General features: G+C 38.8%; 1 protein-coding gene across 1 annotated transcript in view; it reads left to right on the top strand.

Annotated features, from left to right (window-relative positions):
- Window positions 1-17,276, top strand: part of DMXL2 (Dmx like 2) — a 47,624-nt gene that overhangs the window by 25,087 nt on the left and 5,261 nt on the right. The window contains exons 19-39 of the mRNA XM_069025565.1: window positions 493-603; window positions 1,339-1,508; window positions 2,070-2,167; window positions 2,324-2,489; window positions 3,397-3,661; window positions 4,313-5,400; window positions 6,460-6,651; window positions 7,386-7,462; window positions 7,770-7,900; window positions 8,540-8,788; window positions 10,461-10,642; window positions 10,997-11,127; window positions 11,619-11,704; window positions 11,938-12,139; window positions 13,332-13,449; window positions 14,237-14,299; window positions 14,696-14,782; window positions 14,862-14,983; window positions 15,628-15,766; window positions 16,058-16,118; window positions 16,194-16,321. Coding sequence (XP_068881666.1) covers window positions 493-603; window positions 1,339-1,508; window positions 2,070-2,167; window positions 2,324-2,489; window positions 3,397-3,661; window positions 4,313-5,400; window positions 6,460-6,651; window positions 7,386-7,462; window positions 7,770-7,900; window positions 8,540-8,788; window positions 10,461-10,642; window positions 10,997-11,127; window positions 11,619-11,704; window positions 11,938-12,139; window positions 13,332-13,449; window positions 14,237-14,299; window positions 14,696-14,782; window positions 14,862-14,983; window positions 15,628-15,766; window positions 16,058-16,118; window positions 16,194-16,321 — 3,866 coding nt within the window. The remainder of the gene's footprint in view (window positions 1-492; window positions 604-1,338; window positions 1,509-2,069; window positions 2,168-2,323; window positions 2,490-3,396; window positions 3,662-4,312; window positions 5,401-6,459; window positions 6,652-7,385; window positions 7,463-7,769; window positions 7,901-8,539; window positions 8,789-10,460; window positions 10,643-10,996; window positions 11,128-11,618; window positions 11,705-11,937; window positions 12,140-13,331; window positions 13,450-14,236; window positions 14,300-14,695; window positions 14,783-14,861; window positions 14,984-15,627; window positions 15,767-16,057; window positions 16,119-16,193; window positions 16,322-17,276) is intronic.

The raw sequence follows: 17,276 nt of genomic DNA, 5'->3' as shown, positions 1-17,276 counted from the left end.
CCTTGGGTATTTTGGGATAACAAAGCTGAAAGCTAGCATCAGTTATTCAGGTTAGATACGGTAAAAAAGAAAAACACATATAAGTATCTGTGGTGTATGCCCAGCCACTGCCCTGGAGGGATGTCTGCTGAGATTGCATAATCGCCCAGCAGGACTCCCTGGAAAGGCAACCACTTCTTTAGTCACGGCGGGAAAAGTCAGACCCAGAATCCTCTGGGAGACCCTGTGCAGATCCCCACTGGCCTTTACCCCTGGCACCCACCCCCTGTATCCCTATAAAAGCTAGCCCTCTGCCCCTGCGGGACGGAGATGCTCGCCCATAGCTCCCCTTCACCGGAGTATCTGCTTGTAATTCATGCGTAATAAATAACTTGTAGTTCAGGTTCTCAGCAAGCTTAGAAACACCCATTCCTCACACACTGTATATGATAACTTGTACATATATCTACTGTAGGCAGCTGCCTGTTCAGAAGTGTATTTTATGTTGCACAGGAAGAGATACCTTGGATGAATGTGGCCTGCGGTACTTGCTGGCCATGCGCTTGCACACCTGCCTGCTGACATCCCTGCCTCCCCTGTACCGTGTCCAGCTGCTTCACCAAGGTAACCCTCAGGGCAAGGATGGCTTCCCTCACAGCATCTGCTTGCCTTTGATGTATAACATCATGTTTCTATTAGCTGCATATTGATTGTCTATTCCATTAAGGCCATTATCTTGCAAAGGCTTGGTGTGGGCTTTCCTACATGCACTGTAAATAGCAAAAAAAGTATAGCTCAGAAGATTCTGACCTATGCAGTTTGAGGCATGAATAAATTCCCCAACCAGATAAAACACAGATTGTAATTCATTGTTTCTGCTGGGAGAATTAAGACATTTCCTTACATAAGCATGGATTTATCTTACCTTGAAGAATATTTTATTATTTTCTTCACAGCAGGTTTTCTTTTTTTCCTCAATCTGAGTAAATGCTGTTGTGAAATATTGAAAATCAAAGAAGCTACCACCTAAAGAGTAGAGAGAAAGGTTTCTGACCCAGAATGGGTCTGCTTCTGTGATAACAGAATATTTTACCTTCATTTTTTCAACATATAATTCTTGTGCATTTATGGATGGGGTACTGGAAAATGGTGAAAGTACTGAGGAGAGGACCTCCATAACAAGCAAAAAGATATTTCAGCTGTTCCTTTAACAGCTCTACTTCCTGTTGAGGGAATCGGTCTCTCTCAGATGCACCCAGCTCTTGGGCTGGAGATCCCACTTGGCATCCCTGACATACTGCATTTGCTTATTAACTACTCTTAGTCTTCTGAATTATGTTGGTTTATGTTATTGTTTAGGCCTGTCAACTTGCCATTTTGCATGGGCCTTCCATTCTGAGGCTGAGGAGGAGTTGATCAATATGATTCCTGCTATCCAGAAGGGAGACCCACAGTGGTCTGAACTGAGAGCTATGGGTATTGGTTGGTGGGTCAGGAATATCAACACTCTCCGAAGGTGCATTGAGAAGGTACTTTTTACCAGTTACAGATTCTAGCTCCGTGCTCTTAGGTGTGCCTACTGTACTAAATTTCCAAGTCATTTAATGTAAGAACACATTTTTAAAACTTACAGCTTAATCAAAGAATCCAGGAGCAGTACAATTATCCTAGTACTCCAAATCAAATACAATTACATCAGAGTCCTATATAAAACCCAAACAGTGTTCATTCAAGAAATACTGTTATTAGCTTAGGTATTTTTAAATAATGGATTGCCAGAGGAATTTCACCTAATAGTATGAGTTACTGTAACAATTTTAAAGAAAATATTTTTATTTGCACACTCCTAATGTCCCACTGTGCTTGAGAGGGGTTGCTATTTGCAATAGTGCTGTTTTTCTGACTCTTAAAAGCATTTACAGTGTAGAGCTCTGTTACACAGGAATAAAACATCTTCACAGAATTACTTTGCTGCTTTGTAGGGGTGATAACAGTCTTCCTGGCCATCCTCTGTGACAAAGAACACAGCTTATTTAGCTAAAAGCAGCTTTTTTATTTTCATTGATAATAGTAGGCTTTGTTCACTACAGGTTGCAAAAGCTTCATTCCAGAGGAACAATGATGCCTTAGATGCTGCACTTTTTTACCTTGCTATGAAGAAAAAGGCAGTGGTGTGGGGTCTGTTCAGGTGAGTTCTGCTAACTTTGATTAAATCTTAATTGAACCAGGAATGCAAAGCAGAACTCGTTCAAGAGTAGAGTTTAATTTCAAGTAATGTTGTTCAAGTGACTGTATGCTAAGGTTACATAATAAATAGCTCTATACATTGCATTTCTTTATGCAGGTCCCAGCATGATGAAAAGATGACTGCCTTTTTCAGCCACAACTTCAATGAAGACCGATGGCGTAAAGCTGCTTTAAAAAACGCTTTTGCTTTGTTGGGAAAACAACGTTTTGAGCAGTCAGCTGCGTTTTTCTTACTAGCAGGTTCACTAAAAGATGCTATAGAGGTATCTGCTTTTGAGAAATTAAGTTTCAGTTTCTCATTTGACCTGTGTTACTGCAAGCTGCTCTCTGATGAAGTTTCCACAAATTGTGGTAGCACAAATGGGATGGTATGTCCACACAGGACCCCCTTGTGCCCTGCAGACATACCGTTTACCTCCACACTACTGTGAAAAGCAGCTTGGAAGCTGATTTGAAGGCCAGAATAATTGTTCAGATACACCATTCCTCAGTGGAAGCACTCTTGGGAGTACTAGCTGTGACCCTTCTGGCCTCCAGCTATCCTGTATGACCTATTGATACAACATTAAGTAAAAAAAGAAGTCAGAGTTCTCTTCTAAAGCAGCCCTGGGATCCCTTTTTAGTGGAGGCTATGATGCTGCTTGCCACAAGGGACGTGGGAGCTGTGAGCAGGATCATAAGCTAAGCAGTGTCTCTCAGGAGAGGATGGGAGTTAGAGAACCTTTAGTAGTCCTGCCTATTTATTTACAGTATGCTTGTCTTCACTTGAAAATGTATTTTCCCTCAGAGATGTAATTCTGCACATGATGATATGAAAAATATCTTACCATTACTGGTAATAACATTAAAGTGGAGGGTGCAATTATTCTACTAGATAAAATAAAATAGACATTTTTATCTTCTGCCATATTAATTTTTTAATGCTATTTACTGCTATGCATATTAAAATCCCTAAAATAGAGAAAAGTACACTTCTTTCCAAACAGAAGAAAATGTTACTTGCATAAATATCACTTACCACATTTTTGACCTGAAAATTAATTTATAGTTCAAAGAACAGATATGATGAGAAAAAAAATTATATGTTCTGTAAACATATATTGCTATTCACTTTATTTTATAGAACTCCCTTTCCCTCATAAAACAACCGTTTCCCTCTGCTTATCATAGGTGTGCCTTGAGAAGATGGAAGACATCCAGTTGGCTATGGTCATTGCTCGTCTGTATGAGTCAGAGTTTGAAACCTCTGTCACGTACACCTCCATTCTCTATGAAAAGATCTTGGGTTGCCAGAAGGATGGAACTGGATTCAGCTGTACTAAGTTGCATTCTGATCCATTTCTGAGAAGCATTGCATACTGGATAATGAAAGATTACACACGAGCACTGGATACGTTGTTGGAACAAACACCTAAAGAGGATGATGAAAACCCAGGTAAGGGAAAAAATATTAATCTGATGTGCAAACTTATTAAGAAAAAGAAGAGTGGGAGCAATGCTCTAAAACAATATAAGTATCTGTTTCCAATTTTTTCCAAGGGTTGTCTCCAACCCTCTAAGACCAAACTTAGTTCCTGCTCTCAGCTAAGCTCAGGAGAGCTGTCTTTGTTTGGCACTTCCTTACAATACTTCTCTGGTAATGAGTGCTGGTTGGTCTTTTTTCCAGTGCACTTAAATTCTCATTCTTGCTTCTAGGAATTAGCAGTATTGTAGCAGGATTTCATATCCCATCTCTTCAAGATGAATGTTAAGTGACAGGTGCCTACATAGGTTTCATATTCCCTATGGGAGTTTCCTTTGGAAAATCTCTACCTGGATGATCATCTCAGCTGCTTTTTAGCTTAGCTGACTGCAATGTAACTGCGAGGCACGTGAGAGAATTTGGTATCTTTCTACTCATCCAGCTCATAATTTTATTCTTTTTGTGGGGAATAAGTAATTCTTTCATTTTATTTTGGTAACTAGACCCAAAATTGTCTTTGTTTTTGTGTTTGGGTAAATCTCTAATGCAGGAAATAACTGCAAAACAGAGTAATACCATCTAAAAGGCATTTTCAATACATGTCATGTCTGTTTATTTCCTCAGTTATTGTCAAATCATGCAATCCTGTCGTGTTCAGTTTTTACAACTATCTTCGGACCCACCCTTTGCTCATCCGAAGATACTTCAGCTCACCAGAAGGAACTCTGGCCACCTTAGGTCTAAAAACTGAGAAAAGCTTTGTTGATAAAATTAATCTTATAGAAAGAAAATTATTCTTCACTACTGCAAATGCTCATTTTAAAGTGGGCTGCCCTGTACTAGCTCTTGAAGTCCTTTCCAAAATTCCAAAAATAAGAAAAAAGTCCACTGTAGCTGGAGAAAAAGATTCATCCAGTCCTTCAATCCAGGCTGATGTTTCAGATTCCAAAGCCCTACAGGATGGTGCTGGAAGTGGTGATGTAGACTGGTCAAAACCCATTTCAGCTTCCTTTGGTTTGGAGAGTACTGCTGAATCTTCAGCACAATTTGACTGGAGTCAACCAGCAGTAAAATTTGACGATGAGCCTCTTACTCTTGACTGGGGTGAAGACAAAAATGGGTCAGATGAAGAAGACAAGGATGTTGGGATAATGATGAAAAAGTCTGATTCTAAGAGTGAAGATGAGAGGACCTCAGACACCAGCATGGCTCAAACACCACATGGGGAGGTTTCTGAGGCAGGAGACACTGAGGTTGATGTTATTGCTGAGCAACTGAAGTTCAGAGCTTGTTTGAAAATCCTTATGACTGAACTGAGGACTTTGGCTACAGGTTATGAAGTAGATGGAGGAAAGCTCAGATTTCAGCTGTACAACTGGCTGGAAAAAGAGATTGCTGCTATGCATGAAATATGCAACCACGATGCAGGGGACAAAGACTACTGTAAAACATACACCAAAGTAAATGGGGATCTGCTTGACCCCGAAGATATTATGGATAAGCCAGACATTGGCTCCTACGAACGGCACCAGATCGAAAGGAGGAGGTTGCAGGCAAAGCGAGAACACGCTGAGAGGCGGAAGTGGTGGCTGCAGAAGAACCAAGCACTTCTCCGAGTTTTTCTCAGTTATTGTAGCCTTCATGGGGCACAAGGTGGAGGTTTAGCATCTGTGAGAATGGAGTTGAAGTTCTTGCTGCAGGAGTCACAGCAGGTAAAGCAAGTTCAACTCATTTCTGTTGATGAATGTGAACAGTTCTAGATGTCAGTTATGTCAAATGCCCAAGTTTGTGTCTAGATAGATGCTGCTAATGTTCTGCAAGTCTCATGGTCATAATCACTTTAATGTTCTTGGAGAAAGAACTTGGTATTTAAGCACACTGCTCTTCCCAGTACGGATTATTTGGTTCTGAACAATCTGCTCTGTGACACTGAGGATCAGGCTAATTATGACTATGGAGTATAAATGTTGCTGTTTATACTATAGCTGCAGCATTGTATGTGTGTTACTATGATGTAATTTTGGTCACAATATTCTAGGTACCTATGGAATAAATAAAATTCACACTTACTGAAATAAAACAAAGTCTCATTCCTAGACCTCTACAAGGAATGGGGTCTTAAATTCAAGGCTCAACAAATAATATCAAGTCAGACAGGGTACTGCTCTCTTTTACTCTGTTATGGCATCTTCTACATTTCATACAAAAAGCAATATTTTACAGCAAATGTTAATTACTACACTGAGCTACAGCAGATAATCTGATACTGGGCAAGTCTTTTAACGTGCTCTAGTCGTAGATTTCTCCTGTTTCAAATAGGGGCAACAGACAGCTGGTGGTGGTACTTGGCTTAGAATGTACGTTTAAGAATTTTAAAAAGTTCTGTTTGTTTCCCCTTGAGAAACTCAGATGAGTACAAATTTGGCTTTGTTACTAAACTCAGACCAGTGACTGTTGTATCAACTTGTGCTACTGCAAGTACACTTTTAGTTAGTGTTTCTTAATAGACAATCTCCACACTTCCCAGCGAGCTACATGAAAATATTCTTCCTGTACGAAATCAAAACGTGCTCCAGCAAACTTGGCTATTGGGTCTGAACCTTGTTATTATAGTAAATAATAACTTGCTTTTGACAGTAAAATCTTGTCTGTACTGTGTAGACAGCAGTAGAAGAGGATAAATGGCCTGGGAAATACGTTTAAAATGTAAAATTATCTCTTATCTTTTTTTCAAAGCAGTAATTTTAAATACAGTCTTTTCTTTTAAACAGGAAACTACTGTAAAGCAACTTCAGTCTCCTCTTCCATTACCCACAACACTACCATTGCTTTCTGCAAGCATAGCATCCACAAAAACTGTGATAGCTAATCCTGTGCTGTACTTAAACAACCACATCCATGATATACTTTACACTATTGTGCAGATGAAGTCGCCACCACATCCTAATATTGAAGATGTCAAGGTAATTCATAGCTTTAATCTAAGGCCTAATGCTTGATGAAATGGAAAGATAGTAGGAAAAGATAGGAATGAGCACAGGGTGGGTTTAAGTAAGTTTGCTTTTTTAACAGTTTGAAAGTACCGTTTTCTTCACACTGCGGATTTCACTGAACTTTCCAAGAAATCCTTGCATTTCCTCTTTTTAAGAACTTGGCTGGTTTTGCTGCATTGTGGGGCAGAACCAGTTATTTTGTTACTCTGGAGGCTAACAGAGTTTATAAGCACATAACTGCGGTAAAAAGAAGAGATTTTAGATAAAACTATTATATAATGACTACAAAAACTTTTTGTATTTTACGCATATTGAGTAGCTACTGCTACATTGAACTGCAGTGTTATATAGTACAATTTCCAGGAACCATTCCATCAAATTCATTACCATAACAGGACATGCTTAATCACTGCTTCAGTATGCTCATTTACTGTGGCTGTTCTGTATTAGAATCAAGTTAATTATCTTGACATAATATTAGAAGGTGTTGACTGCCATCAAATTATCTTAAACAAAACAGTTGTGATTTTCTAAGCACTCTATTGTAAACTCAAAGTAACATTCAGTTACTACTTCTTGCACTTGGTTTAAAGCTAAAAGCTAGGACAGTCCTGCAGAACACATTTCCAATATTCTTTAGAAAGAAATGTATTTTACTCACCTTTTGTATAAAACATGTAGCTTATTGGTTCTCTTTATTTTAGGTGTACACACTTCATTCTTTAGCAGCTTCACTTTCTGCATCCATTTATCAAGCACTATGTGACAGCCACAGCTACAGGTAAAGAGGGAAGTTTTCATTTGCAGTATATTTTGTGTATCCTAAATTCTTCCTAAATTTAGGAAGAATTAGGAAATTCTTCCTAAATGGAAATTCTTCCTGCATGTGACTTGAAAAGGGATTAACTGTTTGCATATGGGTAAAGATACACATCACACATTGCTAACTTTGATATGCCCAATCCATTTTATGCAGATAAAATAACACCCAACCATTCAGGGTTTTTCAATAAACAGTAGGAAAATATGCTGTCACTCTCACTTGGGACACTCACTTTCTCATCAGAAAAAAATTTATTTGTATGTAGCAGTCAAACAGAAGCAAATCAGTTTACTGGGATGGTTTATCAAGGACTGCTTTTGAGTGATCGACGCAGACTGAGGACAGAAAGCATTGAAGAGCACGCAACTCCAAACTCATCTCCTGCTCAGTGGCCTGGTGAGACTAAAATAAGGTTACTTTTAGCTCCATTAGACCAGCCCCATGTGCCAGAATTATTTCACTGTCCTGCATGAGGGAGGAAATAGTGGATAGGAAATCAGTGATAGATGTTTCTAACTTACTTCTCAAAATAGTAACAGCCTTTCACTTTTTCATGTATCAAAATAAAAATAAATTTTCTACATGACAAACATCTTGTTTGAAGAAGAGACCATGATTTTAAGGATAAACTTAATGATAATTTGTCATCCCAAAATGTTTTCCTCGAGTCTGCCTAACCCCCTAGCAATGCTACTTCTGTTAATTGTCTCCACAGTGCTGTCCTACATGTATGCTGTACTTGGTGTAGCTATCAAAGCAGCTAATTCTGATGTACTAGCATAAACCATAGAACTTGTGCAGGAATTTCATATGCATGCTGACCTGCACTTACTATTTGCAGAGAAGTGCAGTGCAAAAGTCCCAGACCCAACAAGGCTTTTTGTAATTTTGATCTTACGATGATTTTAAGAAAACTGTTAATAATGTGTTTTGTCTGAATAAAAGCATCACGTGGCTACTTGTGTTTACCATAAATCACAGAGGTAAAACACCTTCTTTTTGTCCATTTAATCCCAGAATTTTTCCTCTTTGCAGGCGTGAGTTCACTTATCAACCTCTTAAGTTCAGCTCAGGACGAAGACCAGCCGAAGTTGAACATCCTGCTGTGTGAAGCTGTGGTAGCCGTGTACCTGAGCCTCCTGATCCACGCCCTCGCCACCAACTCGTGCAACGAGCTGTTCCGGCTGGCGGCGCACCCCCTCAACAGCCGCATGTGGGCCGCCGTCTTCGGCGGCGGGGCGAAGCTGCTCGTGAAGCCGCGGCGGCAGTCGGAGAGCATCCCAGGTGCCCTGCTCCCCAAAGGCCACGCTGCTGCTCTGCACTGCAGGCCTTTCCGTCACCTAGCAGGAGAGGCTTCCTTCCTTTTAAAGACCAAAGCCGAGCAAGCAGAGTTTAAATTCTGGCAAGAAAATTGTTACGTTAACTAAGGAAGCAGAAACAAGTAATAGCCTTGCAGATGTCCTCTGTTATGGCAGCCAGCACATTTTGAGTTTGCCATAAAAACTATAGGTTTTGTATTATTAATATTAATAATTTATTAATAATATTAATATATTAATAATTTTATATTATTAATATTAATATATTTATATTATTGTTTCGTTATTATATTAATAATAGAAATATTAGGTGCTTACTTATAACATTTTTCAGAAGTTTCAGCCATCTAAAAAAACAGGTAGTATAAATGAGTGTTAATACCTATGGGTTTTTGTATGTGAGGTAAGCATTGTTATTTAACGACTGCAGTAACCTGGAAACAGCATTTCTGAAATCAGTTTCAATTGCAAGGTAGGATTTCACCTAGCACAAGTTCACAGAGAAGAAATACCAGCTTTGTCTGGCAGAAAAAGAGCTCATGCATATGTAAGCTCCAGATAAACCCCAGATTTTTACAAAGACAGATGAGTAAGTGCTAATAAGCTGCATGAGGAAAAGCAAAAGTGAGAGACTGAATTCAGCTCTGAAGACAAAGACAGATACAACCATTTCTGATAAGATTCAGCAGTACCAAAAATCACGTCCCACAGACTTCTAAATCACCAATTTATGCAAAACTTATGCAAAAATCAGACATTCCCTCTCCAGAATATAAAACAAAACAGTGATAAGGCATTGCACCATTACAAGTATGCACAACAGGTATCAGTCATTCATGGAATAACTTAAATTCACTTATGGAAGTTCTTTTCATAAGGTGACAGTATGAATAACTTACATAAGTCATGTTCATTTGAGATGTATTCTGTTTTCCTTTAACCTTCAAGCTGCTACAGCTTCTGATGTTTCAGAGGATGGTAACGAAGGTTTGTAAAGACTTGCAGTGTAGATGAGTGTTGGTAGTGGCTTTTTTGGATGAAAAGAATAGTTGTTAAATACCTAGCTCCCTTGTTATAAAGTAAGTGTGATCTGCCTGGCCAATAATGCTTTGAAAAATTCCACATTAATATTTTGATTACTATTAAGACATTTTAAATCATAACACTTTAAAGTAGACTTCAGTTCTCAAAAAGCCTGCCTTTCTATTCAGATTTTCTTTGCTATCCTAAGAATTCCTTGACTTATATTTGAGTAACTGCTAATTGTACTGTTTAGTGATACTTTACGTATTACTTTATTTCTCAACAAAGCTTCTGAATTTCTTTACTTTTCTTGAGAAATTTTTCAGCTAAAAGATTTTTTAAAAGCTACATCTCCTGAGAACTTAATCCAGTATGTAAATGTATGTAAAGTAAAATGTATTTTTCATATGTGTCCAATGTCTAAATGCCACAGTTACTGAATTTATCATAAAGGCACTTTTTTGTGATTGCACTTACTTTATTTAGGCTGGCTTTGATTCTAAACCAGTAGAAATTAGTACCAATAACAGTGGTTGTTAGTTGCTTCATTTAGAAAATAGAGACATTTTAAAGATGCAATATTAATATCAGCTTTTTTAATTACCTGAATTTAGCACCTCCTCTTCCATCAGAAGAGATGGATAAACACCGCCGTCGCTTTAATATGAGAATGCTGGTGCCAGGAAGACCAGTAAAAGACAGCAATGTACCACCACCTGTACCTGCAGAAAGACCCTCTTACAAAGAAAAGTTTATTCCTCCAGAGCTCAGCATGTGGGACTATTTTATGGCCAAGGTAATTTAAAATGGAAAACGAAAGTTACAGTTCATAAAAGCTTGTTTCTTCTGTTAATTTTTAAAGGACAAAAATAAAGTGAAAATTTTGAGTGCTCTTAGTAGTAAGATGCAGAATATTATCATCTTGATGAAAGATAAAGAGCCTAAAAGTCTATTATTCACTTTCAGAATATGCCTCCTGTCAATAATAGTGATCAATGCTTTTCCCCTTGCTAATTCCTTCTATTTTAGGGAAATCGACTCATAGCTTAAATTACTGTTATTTAAACTTTGTGAGAGTCATAAGTGAAGTAAGAGAATATGAAGAGATGAGAATATTGTTTTTATAGCAGACTTTTACTTTGCATTGCAGCCCTTTCTCCCTTTATCAGACAGTGGGGTTATATACGACTCTGATGAGAGCATTCACAGTGATGAGGAAGAGGACGACGCTTTCCTCTCTGATGTGCAGATCCAGGAACACACAGATGCCAATTCTTACAGGTCAGCAGAAATTGTCACTATTTTAGAATAATTATGTCATATGCTTACCTTTGCTTCCAAATTTAAAAAAAAATGTGGATCTTCTGCCCCACCCAATGTAAGTCAAATAATTTGAATACTGTGGGTAGATTTATCTGTGGCCACGGAAGTGACAAATTCTCATCGCAGCAACAGTTCCCCATTTACTTGCCAAAAAAGAGGGATTAGGAAGTCAAAGCTGTGTGGTTTGCAGATATTTGGGGAGTGGAAAACAAATAAGAAACACCCATCCTCATTTTTAAGACTCAACATAAGGTTGAGTCAACAATGCCAGCTCTAAAATTATGGCTTAGACTGCTGATTCAAGCATGTAGTTTTTAAATGAAGTGCAGATGAAATAGAACCATTCTACAGTGTTCTTCTAACCTGGGAATTTTCTTGAAGAAGAAAAATACTCTGTAGATAACTCTTAATGTTTATTTATCACAACTAAATCTATTCTTTTCATACAGCTGGGCTCTTCTACATCTGACAATGGTAAAATTAGTTCTGCACAACATTAAGAACTTCTTTCCCATTGCTGGTCTGGAATTCACTGGTATGTTAAATCCTGCTTTATATTTTATTTGTCTGTATATGTGGCTTTCTGTCAGACTTTGCTTTTTAATTCTAACTTTAAATAATTAAGTACCTTATTTATTACAATTGCTAACATGTACATTTCCTTTCAAGATTTTTTTGGATGGTTATGTTATTATGGGGTTTTTATACTCACTGTAACTGCAATATTTTTTTTTCTTAAAGCCATACTTTATTAATATTTCTGTTTAGATCTGCCAGTAACATCTCCATTGGGCATTGCTGTAATAAAAAATTTAGAACACTGGGAACAGATTCTTCAAGATAGAATGGACCAGTTTGAAGGCCCCCCACCAAACTACATCAATACTTACCCCAGTGACATTGGTGTAGGGGCAGGACCAGCTATTCTCCGGAATAAAGCCATGATTGAACCTGAAAACACACCCTTCAAGTAAGTATTTTTTTCCCCAGCAAAAACACATTCTCTGATCACAGAAATTCTAGAGAGTATTTCCTCCTCGTGTTAAATAGCCAAACAAAGGTTGTCTAGCTCTTGGTCTAGTAGCCAATGTTCTACAGAAGCCTTTCTTGCACATCCCTTTGTTCATTCTTATGCAGCTGCCTGTCTCCTGCAGCAGCCTTTACTTACTCTGCTGCACTTTCACAGCTGCAACAAGAAAGGAAAATGAGGAAAGAGCAGAGGTTGGAGGATTCGAGGGCAGTGGCTGCTGCTGGGAACACCTTATTCAACCTGTTTTACGATTCCTTCAGTAGCAGTTTTCTCTTACCCTATCTCAGCAAGAAAAGAGTTGTATAATACTTGCAGATGTCTGGGGGAGGAGAAAGACAGTTGTACTAAGGTCCTTTTAAGGCTAATCCTTCTGTGTTTAGACAGTGTCATGCCTGGAGGTGTCTGTAAATGCAGATAGTGAGCTGTGTTTTCAACTCAAAAATAGCTTGCTTTTCTCAATATATTAAAATACAACTGAGTCAACAGCACAAAATGACTCAGCAGTGCCCTGGCAGCCAGGAGGGCCAAACACGTCCTGGGGGGCATCAGGGCCAGCATCGCCAACCGGGCAAGGGAGGGGATTGTCCTGCTCTGCTCTGCACTGGGACAGCCTCACCTCGAGTGCTGGGGCAGCCTGGGGCACCACAGAATCATAAAGATCTAAAGCTATTAGAGAGGTCCAGGGGAGGGCAGTGGAGATGGTGCAGGGTGTGGAGCTGAAGCCATGTGAGAAGCAGCTGAGGGTGCTTGGTCTGTTCAGCCTGGAGGAGACTGAGACTGAGAGGAGACCTCACTGCAGTTGCAACTTCCCCGTGAGGGGAACAGGAGGGGCAGGCACTGATCTCTGCTCTGTGTCACCAGTGACAGGACACGAGGGAATGGCCTGAAGCTGTGTCAGGAGGGGTTAGGTTGGTAATTAGAAAAAGGATCTTCCCCCAGAAGATGGTTGGGCACTGGAACAGGCTCCCTGGGGAAGTGGGCACAGCACCACCAGCAAAGTTCCAGAAGTGTTTGGTCAACACTCTCAGATGCACAGTGGAATTCTTGGACTTGAGTTGGACTTCATTGATCCTTGTGGGTTCCTTCCAACTCAGGATATTTTGTGTTTCTTTCCTTCTTCTGCTTTACCCAGATCAAAGGATTACTCAGCTCTTCCAGCAAAAAGGCTCTGGCATTTTCTTGTGAAGCAAGAACTTCTTCAGGAGACTTTCATAAGATATATATTCACAAAGAAAAGAAAGCAGAGTGAGGTAAACAAAGGATGTAACTTTTTTTAAAAAAGAAAGCTCAGTTATAACTGTTCCCCAGTCTCCTCAGTATTTAATTTTTCTTCCCATTTTTCATTGACATTTCAGTTTCTCTCGTTTAACAGTGTTTGGATTTTTTTCAAAATCAACATGACTATCATGTTGTTGATTGGGATATCAATTGAACCAAATGTTTTTAAACAAGACATATCTCATCTTCATGCATTTGAATACTGTCCTAATAAACAGAACATTTGCAGTAACAGTAATGAGCAAAGAAATTTGAGTATTCTTTTTTTTTTTTGGTGTGTCATACTGAAAAAGAAATTTAAATGTGCTATTCATTTGTGTATATGTATATATGCATGAGTAATATATACATATAAAAGTAATATTATATAGTAATATATAATATGGGGCTTTACAAATTGTACTGGTTACAACTGCTCTGTTCTAACTGAAAATTTAAGCCAACACATAAATATCGTGGGAAATAAGTAGATTATTTAATATCTTTTAGAATTCCTGTAAGTATGGAGTTTGTGTGTGTATTACTCCTCCATTTATTTACTATATCATACATTTTGTGTTCATCTAGGAGGCATTACATTTTAAGTGAGTTTGTTTAGATTCCTGTCTTAGTTTCTGTGCCTTTTATAAAAAGTTAAAAATACATTTGTCATCATTTACTGACAGAGTGGCCTTTAAAATCTAGTTTGGAATGTTTCATTCTTTTTTTATATTTGTTTGTGCATGTGTTTTGTGTTTGTGACTGTGTGATGTTATGTAGTCTGTAGAAGATCGTGTGGAGCAGGTCAAACAAAACTGCGTAGCAGAAGATCACAAAAACAAGGTAGTATCCCTTCTCCCAAACCTCTAGCACATTCTCAAAAGTTCTGTGGAACTGGCTTTTCTTTTCTAATGTGACTAACAGAAGCTGTGTGTTCTGTGTAGTCTGTGTGACAGGCTTTTAATCCGTGAACTAACTTCGGATGTCCTGATAATTGGGATGAGTGAACACCTTGTAAATAGTGTTGCACACACAACTTCGTGTTTCTTACACTCAAATATCACTTTTGGCTTCTATAGAACACCAAAGAGTATGAGAAGTCTAAAGTTTAGCTACCGAAACAATGCTAAGGCCACTGAACTTTTCTTGCATGAATTTTGTATAGATTTTTGCACTCTGAATGTACCGCTACAAAATGGATTTTCACGCTAATTGAAGTCTTTTATAAATGTTTTGTAGGTTGAAGCAGATCTTGGCTACCCTGGAGGAAAAGCAAAAATCATTCACAAAGAATCAGATATGATAATGGCATTTGCAGTTAACAAGGTAAGCCTCAAATGCTACAAGAAGTATAATAAAAGATCTTAATTATAGTTAGTATAAATTTTGTCTTTGTGCTGCATAGGCAAACAGCAATGAAATTGTTTTGGCGTCTACACATGATGTTCAAGAACTTGATATTTCAGCTCTACTGGCTGCTCAGTCATTTATATGGATTGGGGAAGAATATGACAGAGAGTCTAAAAGGTAGGATTGTTTCTTTGTGGTTATATTAATGAGAGTTTGATTTTCTGTGAGGCTGCATCTATAGTACCTGTGTAAGCACAAATGGAGCATACAGAAAATGTTAATTACTCTCCTTCAGTAGGTTTCAGGTTGGTTTGAAAGTGAGAGAAGGCAGGAGAATAATTACTGCCTTTAGGCATGTTTGCTCTGCACAGCAAAGTAGAATCCCCTGTGGTGCATAAGGTAATGAAGGAAGTGCTGCCTTGGACAGCCTGCAGTTCCCTTGTGTCAGTGCAGTGTGGAGGCAGCCGTGGTAGCTGGTGCTGGCTGTTCCTGTGCCCTGCATTACTGTGCTGAGAGCTGTGAATGCAGCAGCTGCAGCGAGCACTCCTGTGGACGGGCTCCCTGCACACACCAGTCAGGAACAGCCCAGCAATATTCTTCTCAAGGGCACTTATATTCTTATGTTGGGACCATCACTTGAGATTAAACATGGGTAGATTTGGGCCACGTGGAAAGGATTTGTACTACATAAGTGCAGGAATTACCAGTTTATAGTCTCGTTATTGTCACTTCTCTACCCACTGCCGTTAGACTCCTGACAAATAAGCAAAGGTCATTAGAGCAAAGCAGCCTTTGTTTGAAGCAGAGCTGTTCCTTTGCAGTTCCGATGATGTTGACTTCCGTGGTTCTACCACAACGCTGGCTCCTTCAACTGCACCATCGTTTGGAGTGAGTCAGATACAGCCATCTCCATCCATGCCCTGGTTAGGCACTGGGCAAACCAGCACTGGAGCTGGTGTGGTGAGTACTTCTGTGTGTGCAGCTCAGGAGAGCATGACTTTCATCGTGTGTTATTTAGTAGAGACACCTAGTGTGCATTAGTCATCATACTGTCAATCCAGTACTGACATAAAAGGCCAACAGTGACCAAGACCTGACCACAAAGAAGGCCAAATTAAGCACAGAATTATTGTGATAGAGAAAATAATGGGACAATCTGGGTGTTCTTTCTTATGGGAACTTTGATTGTAGGACCATACAAATAATGTTAGCTCAATAAATTTTTTTAATTTTTCTTTGTTTCATATAAAGCTGATTAAAAGAAATCTGAATAACGTCAAGAGAATGGCTTCACATCCAGTCCATCAGTATTGTAAGTGAATCACTAGTATGGAATTGATGATTTTCTACAAAATACTGCACTATTAATGATCACCTTTAATGTTAGATCTTACAGGAGCACAAGATGGAAGCGTGCGAATGTTCGAATGGACGAGACCACAGCAGCTGGTGTGCTTCCGGCAGGCTGGGAATGCCAGGGTGACCAGGATGTATTTCAATGCCCAGGGAAATAAGGTGAGTACAACAGGTAGGGTTTGGGGGGGTTGAGGTTTTTATTCATAAGGAGTCATTTGGTCGTGCTGCGACCTCTAAAGCAATTTGAGCTGGTGCCATGCAGAGCTGGTAGGATGCCCTAGAACGATGGTATTGTATTGTGCATTTTGGCTGCATGGGGGAGCTCCGTAATAAACCCTGACCCTTGTTCTCCTTTCTCTTCTCTCAGCTTCACACTGCTATCCCATATCCTAATTGCTGCATTTTCACGCTTTTTATTCTCCCTCTTTGGAAACCTGTGTTCCCATGTGGTGACCTTTTTAAATTACTACAGTGGAGAGCAGCAAGAGTACAAAAAGACAGATGCTTTGGCCAGAAGTGACTCTGTGAGGGATATGAGATACAGTAAAAAGAGTGGAGAAAGAAAGAAATTGGGAGGAATACCCACCTCTTCAGTTTTTTGCCTATTCTATTATTTTAGCAGGTCTTGTCTGCATTTTTATTGACAAAATATTTAACTTCATTATAGTTAAAAGTCATAGAAAGTGAATTAAAGGAGTTTGGACATGACTGTACATAGCTATAAAACAGCAAAGGTGAAATAGCTAGAAATTTAAAGTATCTCTCAGCATATCTCTTTTCAGGTGGCATAGTCTGTAATTTAAACTTATTCTAAAAATGTGTTTTGATTATGTTTTGAGATATTGCAGTCTTACCATTACGTGGGACTCAAGACTGAGTCAGAAATTAAGATGTACTCATTGTTGCTGTGCTTCACATGAAGGTCACTCAGGCAGGACTTGTGAAACTCAACTAAAAAGAGAAAATACAAAAAATAATTATAAATATTTCTAAAAATATTTTGTAAAATACTTACAGAACATGCTGCATAGACTATACAATATGGATTTTTATTCATTTTGGTTAATAAATATAGCTCAGTCATTTTACCATTTATGATAGAGTACAGTCTTTC

Source organism: Aphelocoma coerulescens, chromosome 10, assembly GCF_041296385.1.
Source record: "Aphelocoma coerulescens isolate FSJ_1873_10779 chromosome 10, UR_Acoe_1.0, whole genome shotgun sequence".
NCBI classification, from domain to species: Eukaryota; Metazoa; Chordata; class Aves; order Passeriformes; family Corvidae; genus Aphelocoma; species Aphelocoma coerulescens.
This window is presented reverse-complemented; position numbering and strand designations above follow the sequence as displayed.